The sequence below is a fragment of the Vollenhovia emeryi genome, unplaced genomic scaffold (assembly GCF_000949405.1).
Source record: "Vollenhovia emeryi isolate VEMERY1.0 unplaced genomic scaffold, V.emery_V1.0 DF939153.1, whole genome shotgun sequence".
In the NCBI taxonomy this organism is placed as follows: domain Eukaryota; kingdom Metazoa; phylum Arthropoda; class Insecta; order Hymenoptera; family Formicidae; genus Vollenhovia; species Vollenhovia emeryi.
In genome coordinates this window covers 832,560-842,114 of record NW_011967213.1, presented here as the reverse complement: position 1 = coordinate 842,114, position 9,555 = coordinate 832,560, and the positions used below count along the sequence as shown (strand labels likewise).

The 9,555-nt window shown below is 36.6% G+C and overlaps 1 protein-coding gene across 7 annotated transcripts in view; it reads left to right on the top strand.

Moving 5' to 3' along the window:
• The window catches only part of LOC105565338, a 179,597-nt gene that overhangs the window by 156,292 nt on the left and 13,750 nt on the right, over nt 1-9,555 (top strand). For all 7 annotated transcript variants that reach the window (XM_012018436.1, XM_012018440.1, XM_012018439.1 and 4 more), the window contains one exon: nt 1,201-1,218. In XM_012018436.1, coding sequence (XP_011873826.1) covers nt 1,201-1,218 — 18 coding nt within the window. The remainder of the gene's footprint in view (nt 1-1,200; nt 1,219-9,555) is intronic.

The window sequence follows — 9,555 nt, the reverse complement described above, 5'->3', positions numbered from 1 at the left end:
CGCAACCATTTTATCAAATGTTTCGCAGCGAAAAGTTTCGCCGTTTCGCCCTTTTTGCCGCGAGAAATCGCACATTTAAACTGCAGCTAATGGAGCATTTATTGACCGAAACGCTCCTCGTAGGACGAATTCGATTAAAGTTCGACGCGATTCGATTACCAGGAGATTCGTTTTGTCGGCTCTCTGCTGGTACCCTGTCTGAAAATCTTTGGAACCTACGTCGGAAAACCTCGGAAAGTCACGTGGATATATTCATGCGATCGTAGAAATGTAATTTATGACGCCTGTGGCGTGTATAAAATCGATTATTGCAAAAACGGCGAAGATTCTGCCAGTCTTTTTATAAAACTGTACATTTTCTACAATAGGATCGACAACTGACAGGAGTGTTATCACGAGTCTAATATGTTCTATTTTTATTGGGATTTCACCGATGTTTCTACCGGAAGTGGCACTTTACAAAAAAAGGATTGTTTTAAATAATTTATATATTTTTTACTCCCGACTGCTGCAAACCGAAGATTGTTTTTAAATATAAATACATAAAAAATATATAGATATGAGAGAATTTTTTTACGGACACTGAAAAAGTATTGCCATATGAGACAAACTTATGCCTTTCTCTAAATTCTTCTTTGATTTCAATGATACAAAATCCCGCATTATTTTCTTATTGACTTTTATACATCATATAATTTAATAGATATATATAATGTGATATTGTATACTGACCCACGAAAACTGAAATTTATATCATGCAAGTAAACGTTATTTAGTTCTCTTTTGAAGAACCCTGTAGTTCAAATTACACGCTCTGGTAATCGTCAATCGATTCGCCATTCGTGCCCAATCACCGCAATATATAGATTGCGAAATAACATTCGAATATTTCGGTCGACGCAAATTTGTGAATGTTTTTCACGCTTGCATTTCACCTTTTATATTGCGTGATCGTTAGTAAACAATATTATATCAATTTAATTGTCACGCTGATACAAAAACGTAAAATTAAGTGCCCTACCTTGTGCTCCCTATATGGTGTTGATATACGGCGTTAATTGCTTTAAATAAATAATTCTTACGGCTTAATGAAGACAAAAAATACATAATATAATTAAATAATAATTAGTGTATACATATAAGACTGTTATATATGTCGACCGTTTGTCTAATATAAGTTGCTTTTATTGTATGTTTCAGGGACTACTACTATGACAGGTGAATGTCTTGAGCTTTACTCCAGTATGCAGGTATCATAGTATTAATTTTATCTTATTGCGATGCCACGCAACAATATTAAAGAAATATACAATTTCGAGCGGTATCTGACAATTAGTAAGTGTAAAGTCTCTGCCGTAGCTCTTATCGAAAGCCAAGCGTTTTTCTCGCACCCCGATCCGCGGTCCTTTTCCCAACTGTTGCCTCAATTATCAATAAAAAGCTCAAGGGTTTTAGCAATCATAGGCAGAGCGCGTTTACGCCTTTTTATCTCTGATCTTCTCAACACGTGCTTGGCCAATTCACGTGAGTCAACAATAAGCAGCGCCCGACGGATGTACGCGTTTCGCGCGAGTTGCATGCCCAAAGCCCGCTACCGGCGCGAATGTAAACGCATTCGAACAAAATAAAGGAAAAGGAACAAACGCGACACTATGGACCTCGGACCGTCGCACGGTGGCGGCCGTCGCTGAAAAAAAAAAGGAAGGGTTCGCCGCGCTCGGCGGAATGCGTCCCGTGGTGCATTCATATTTTGCCCTTTTTAATCGCGCGCGCTTCAGACGCGGAACGGTGTGGGCTTTTATTGCAGCATCCACCGGGTACGATGCGACACGGCCAGCGCGCTCCGCTCCGCTCGGCTCGGCGCGACACGACGCCTCGCGTCGCGTCGCGTCGCGTGTTCTCCAATGCTGGTCACGGAGACGCCTCTGAATAGTCACAATTAAAACGAAAGCGAAGACGCAACGCGATGCCGCGTGTTGACGTTCGCGGGGGGGGTTGCGTTTCTCTCTTTCTCTTTAAGTTCTGCTTGTCTTTTTCAACCCTCAACGGAGACCAAGTGGGATAGACGCGCGACGGTCGTTGATGCGCGTGCATTACTTTGCATCGAGAGACGCGGCGGGACCTCGATGGCGCAGAGTCGTTCTTTTATTATTGCTCATTTAGCTCCGCTATGTGAATGAGAAAGAAAGAAAAAGAGGGAGAGAGAAAGCAATTTATTGTAATTTTCAAGAGAAATACCCAGGATAGGAAACACAGGGCTAGAATAATAGAAGGGAATTGACACGCGGATGCAAAGAGAATTCATAATTCGAAATCTCAAATCTATCACGAGGATTCGCGGGTGACACAACGCACGCATGGGACAATTCGGTTAACACGTGGATACAACGCAGCTATAATGTCCATACCTAGCGGATATTGGGTTAATTAGAGACGCCTGTCCCTCGAGATTCATCATGAAGCGACATGAGACACAATGAATTATGAGAATCAAGATTCGCGCGACTCATTGTCGTCCGAGCTGTGACTTTTTTTTATGATCAAATTATTGTCGGTTTTCAATTCTGCGGAGATGGCGAGGTTTTGGCGTTTTATCGGCGCCAAAAATATTCCTGAGCAATTACGCGTGATATAATATGCTTAAAACGTAACAGCTTGTACTTTTTGTAAAAATAATACTTTTGAGAATTTTTTGATTTGCGACATTTCATGTCACATTCTGTTCCATGTGTCACATTCTGCGCAGTTGCTTAACTTTTGCAAAATAAGTGCATTAGCGAAAAGTATGCAAACAATATATTTTTAACTGTAAAAATGTTTAAAAGTTTTAATGTTAATAACATTTTATTTTTGATGAATAATACAGTACGTAAATTACGTGTTTTTCATTAAATTTACATCAAGCCAATTGCAGTCGAATTGTACGTACATACATTGTTGTTTTATTAAGTTTTTTGCCTGTGCAATGGCAACCGTAATGTATCTCATTGCATATTAAATTGTATTTTTCATTACATCTATCTCGTTAATTTGCACGAGAAATTTTTATTAATTATTTAATGTTTTCTGCGTTTATGTCATAAAAAAATATAACGGGAAACAATTATAATAGTAACATCTTACAATCGGTATGTCTTCTGCATCTGCATAATGTATCGTTCATTACAAGTAATTATTATTACCAAAGGCGTGCCATCTGGATTGGCTCGTAATTTGAACAAATGCAAAGTGTCATTCGGTCGAATGTGCACAAAAAGCTGCCGCTGGGCTAAATTAATAATTACTATTTACGGTTATATGAGCGTAATGAATAATTATGGATTATCGACTGAGAATAATAATTTGCGACTCATTGCGCACAAATGAGGTTAATTTCGTTGCGGTGGAATGTATCGGCATTTATTTATTCTCCCATATCTCTGCAATAAGCAAGAATGCATCATCACTATCGAAAAATATTATTTATTACGTTACTTTAAGACTGCATCTATTAATTGTATCAATTGTAAGTATATTTTGATTCTTTCGACGTATTTTTAATTTTAATCTTTTATTAGCTTATTATTTTCTGTTTTATCAGAACATTATCTAAATGTGCCTTTTTAAATCGGCATTTCTCCTAAGAAACACAGCTCATCTTGCATGTACGCTCGTTTTACCGTATAACCGCCATAAATTGTCAATTTTATTTTTGACTTTACCAGTGGCGTTCCGTTATTGCAACATAAAGTTTGCAGGAGCATAGTATGAAGTTTGTATGGTAGGAGAGACGTTCGATAAGGAAGAAGGGAAAGATGTCAGTTCTAAATCCGGAGATGGCAATGGAGAACGAGAAATACCGAAGCTCACGTCTCCTCGATTATTGATATACAGTATCTTGATTAATTCAAACATTAGATAAAATTATGTCTAATTTCTAATAGCTACAGTAACTGAAAGATTTAACACGATGAGCTCTGGGTACGTCGACTTGTTCGCTGACTGATCGGCACAAGATCTCGTTTCCCATAACAATGTACGTTTACAACAATAATGCCCGTAAACGAGAAATGTTTTTCGGTAATTACCGACTCATCAATTGTGCTTGAAGATAGGGACAAATTTGTGATACGGTATTATACGAATTACAACGTCACATCAAGTAGCACCATCAATGATAACGATATACGAACAGTTAGTACCGAGATGTACACATAATATCGCCACTATTAACAAGTACTAGCGGGCATTATTAGTCGTATGTAATCACGATAGAAGCATACGGGGTACCATGTAATTGCCTTTATTAACAAACAACAATAGACAGTATATCGTAACAATATCACTGTACACTTTGATCACGTATACGACACACGTAGCCACTGCATCCAATATGACCAAAACGAAAGTCAATTGTCCTGAAATTATGGAAGTTTATATTTTACATGTCTGTATTATCCATCTGATCCCCCGAAATAGCTGTCTTCATTTTCACTCACGCAGGAAATGAAAAGTACATAAATGTTAGGGACGTCCTTAAATGTCAAATGAGCCGTATTGGATGCAATTATTTTTCTGCAATTATTCTTTTCGCCTAAATCTTTTTTATTATAAATATTATATATATATTATTTAAAAAAATATATATAATAAATGATATATAGCGGGATTACGAGAAGTGTGAAAACGATTAAAATCGCATTTCGCGAAGTATGATTAATCTGTGGAAAAAGAGGGCGGGTTAAGGTGTTGCGACTCTCGTTTGTCGTTCTTCCAAATTAGAGGATAGCCATGTAACGCGACGCCAAGTAGTCTGAAACTGGCTGTTAAACCAATGCAAATTAGCGGAAGACTCGCGTACCTCGGAGTTTGTCCCTTCTAATTACGCGCGGGAACCAGCGAGAAAGGCTTAACCGGGTTCGCTGGGAATTAGTTGTCACCCGGTAGATGCGGATTGCGCGAAGAACAAGAACGCCGTTATACCTGCGTGGTTTTGCGCCGAGCAATAATTGCACGTACAACTGTAACCCGTGATCGATTTCGGCGATAAGATGCAGACGGGGTTATTTATGCCTTACAACGGTCTTGTTAAACTGATTACAAGCGAGAAGCTCATATACGATTGTTCTATTATATCTAAATTGCCAGCGATCTTTTTTGCGACGTGCCACATTATATATAAATTGCGTATAACTTTAATATGTAAATATTACATTTATGTACACGTGTATTGTGTATCTGTTGTGCTAATGTTTTAGAATGAGTAGAATGGGTCATTCAGCTTCACATATTGAACTTTTGTAACTTAAATGAGAACTGTTGAATGGCTATTATATGCTCTCAAAGGATCTATATAAATAATATGCACAGTTTGCAATATTCACAAATATTAAGCGATTTTTACTTGTACTATAATAAATTACAAAAGTTGGCATTTAAAGTTGGAATCATTAAGACACTCGGAGATTAGCTTCCCCGATATTCTTTTGTAGAAAGAAATCCTTTTATTGCAAAATAACGAGTCCATGTTAGTTCTGTAAAAGTCTCAATTGAATATGTTATTATTTTTCGCGACAGGTTCTTAATGGAAAATATACTTTCAATTATTATAAATAGATATTATCCATAGCTTTTTGCGATTATGGAGTTTGTCGAGTCATTTTTTGTTGTAATAATGTAAGTTTTAAGGCTGACATCGAATTTATGCACAACACACAACAATGCGCGAGCTATATTATTTGTTTTCATGATTGACATTTTACCAATATTTAAAAAAGATTACATCTATTATGATATATAAAAAAGGATACGTCAGAAAGTTTTGTTATATTCATAATATATGCATAACATATATTATATGTGGCATATCACTCAAAGTTTTCGACAGCGAATTATACAGTATTTAGCTACAATAGAGAGATATTATATTTTTCTTGTGATTTTAGAATGATATGATTTTTACAATTCGGTTTATTGATTTTTCACTATCCAATTGATTCTATTTCTTAGCTTGTATAGCTATACTATAAATCGTTACAATTTAAAGCGTCTATTGTGAATAGAATACAAAGAGACGTATACAGGACACACACATACATACTTACACATGTTCAAAGCTCATAAAATAGAACTCGCTATTATCGATGCGTCATTGGGATCGATTTACTTGCACATTTAATATTATATTATCCAATAAAAGTTGCCGTAACAAAGAAGATGAAAAAAATTAAGGAGTTAACAAATAAAGGAGACACACCGAGATAACTAAGAAAGTTGAAAATGGAGAAAATTGGATATAAGAAAAAGTTTCAGAATGAGAAAAATAAAAAGCCAAAAATAGAAAAAAAATGAAGAAGTTAAAGATAGAAAAATAAAATATGCGGGGAAAATTTTAAATTGCTTGAAACAAACGTTATAACCATTTCTTCGTTTTTAAAAAATATATAATGAAGAAAAATACACTCCTGCGTTATTCTCATCATTCGAGCTGTTAAAATTCGCGATTTCCGCGTTGATAGTTTCTTACGGTACGAAGCATGGAGTACAGCGTAGAGCATCAATCAGCGTCGCAGAAAAGCGACAGTTCTGCAATTCAATTTGACTCTATGTGCCCTTTTTAGGAGTAGATACAACGACATATCGTGCCTTATTACGCGGATACGAGTAGCACGGAACAGTAGCGCACAAAATGCGTAAACAAGGCAACGGCGAACTTGATGTATTATTCAATATTCTGACAAATGCGACGCCTGTAATAATGTACAACTTTTGCTTTTCTTCTAAACTTATCATCGAGGCACTTATTTATGAAGCACTTATTTATGAAGGATCCCTTATTTACTGCAAACTATCTATTTATTGCGTCAGCCAATGTTTTCCTCTTTATTTATTTAGTCTGCTGTCGAGTTTAGAGGTATCGTGACAATGTTATGCCATATTTAACTTGGCGTCTACGGCGTCGGGATGCCCGATACCGTACATCAAGCGAGGGAGATTAATTAGGGACGAACGTCTCTCAAGACACCTTCGCGACTTCGAGGGCCTAATCGCGTATCATCGATACGTCCCTTGACCCTCGATGTCGGGACGTCGGCGTCGCGTCGGCCTAAACGCTCGATCCCCATCAATGTGCATTAAGTGCATGGATCGTGCATCGCTTAATGCACGTCCTATCCGCGTCAAATTAAGCGTTAGTGCCACGTGAAATTAATTCTATGCCGTACAGAAATGAGAGAGTATCGTCACTATAAAATAACCACAGACTCGTGCTTCGTTATAATCACGGTTTTTATGGGCGATTTTGCAATAAGTATTGGGCGCCAAAAATGTCACGATAGACTTAAAGCGTATTAAAGTGATGCGGAAGGTTGAAGATAATCCCCAATATAAAAAAAAACTTAAATAAATTATTCTTTGTAAATAAAACATTTTAACAAGTTAAAAGAGAAATCACTTTTTTATTTTTGTGTTATCTTCTTTTAAGAATTTTGTATTTATTTATTCTAATACACTTATTTTGCATTGTTATTTGATTTGTCTGCCGGTATCGAACATTTAAAAACACCGAATCCGAATAAATACCAGGTTGGTCACTCGTGCTCTTTCGCGAGCGAGTCAATTATCAACTTTGAAATCGACGCTGCAACCAATCAAGTTACAACGGTGAAGTTACACGGCATCATCCCTTTGAAAAATGTAAAATGTATTCGACATTCGACTCTGCAAAGCTAAAAACTAGCGATGCGCTTCTATATTTAACTTGTTTTCGCAAGCCATGCTGATTTATGCAAATATATATCCGCAGTTATAGGTACGCAATGAATTTCATATGCGCTTTGATCTTTATTCGCGCTGGAATCACCATGTGATTTTTCATATATCATTAAGTAGTAATAATAAATTTTTGCAATTAGCAGTCGCAAAACAGCCTCAACGTAAACATTTTTAAAGATACGCACACACACACGTCTATTTTTGTAACATACACATGTTATATTTGAAGAGACATGTTAGAGTTAAAAGGAAGACGAGTATGAACTTTTTACGCCTGTGTGCGTTGTTCTAATTGAGGTGTGTCTTGGAAAAGTGTGTCCTAGTTTGACTTATTTCTTGAGTAAACTTCTTTTTTTTTATGCCGAGATCCTGCGTATTATAGCAACGATTTCATTGTTATTACGAACTCTTAATTATTTTAAATTTAACGCTTTATCACCCGCGCAAAATGGCACTTCGAGTGTTAATGGCGACCAAGATAATTTACGATTGATGTCTTTAATCGTTTCTAGAAACCGCAGCTGAATTTAAACGCTGAAAGTTTACCTCGTGAAAGTAAACGACTGCCTCTCGCTTCCTAAACTTTTCTCTCATCCTTTTGTCCGCTTTCATACGATCAATCGCACAAATATAGTGTTCGTTATGTTTGGAAACATCCCATAACTGATGAAAGTTTGAAAAACTTGACGGTGTTATATGAAAAACATTCAATATTTCTGTGTTATTTATTTCTGCACGTTAATTGAGAAAGAGACTATTGAACATTTCGTATATTCGTTATGTAAATATATATTGTACATTTTACATATAGATATATGTGAATATGAAAGGTTAAACTAAAAACAAAATACATTTGAAAACAATCTCTTTATATCTGTTTTATCGAAAGATCTTTTATCGGTTAAAATATTTTTCATATTTTAAAAGACAATTGCAATAACGAATACCTTTTGCATTGGATACAAATTTGTTTCTACGAAGACGTAATTGTCTTTAGGATAAAAAGTTTTTCAATATTGAAATTATGGAAACCTTTAAAATCCACCTTACATTTATTAATATAATTAATTTAATTAATTTTCGTGCAAATTTGACATTTAATAATTCTATTATGTAATTGCCTCGCACGCATCACGCGCGTACAATCGGTAATTTAGTGAAAATTTTAACGTCAAAATCCGCGCTCGCCTCGGTCATCGCGCGACAACGCAACAACAATTTCAATGATGATTTATTAATATCGGCGCGGAAAAGGGTGACAAACACGACCGCGAAAAGCTATAATTGGCAGCTGGCAATCGTGGAAAACGCGATCCACCTTCATTATTTTGACGTCTCGCGTAATTGGCGGCGCGTCAAACGCACAAAACGCTTTTCACTTCTTCGCGCTTAGACTGCAATTTAATCGAAACATCGTACCGAATTAATGGCACCCGGGCAAAAAGAGGAGAAAGAGGGAAGGGGATGGGGGAGAGGGGTCAATGCCGGTGCGCCATTGTTGGTCAGTGCGCATAATTTGGCTTTCATGAAAAATCCGAAATATTCCATCGCGATTTAAGCGAAATTAATTGCGGCATTAATATTCGTACGATGAAATGCGGTGGGCGGCGGAAGAAGAGGATGTAATGCAAAATCGATCGTCATAACATCGCTTCTGTGCGTATAGAAATGTATCAGAATTACACGTATATATACATACACGCGTGTGCGTGTGTGGTGTGTGTCGCGTGCGCGTGTGTTTTCTTTAAATAATTTTTATCTCTTAATTTTTGTATCAATAACTTTTACATTTTTATTATTCAC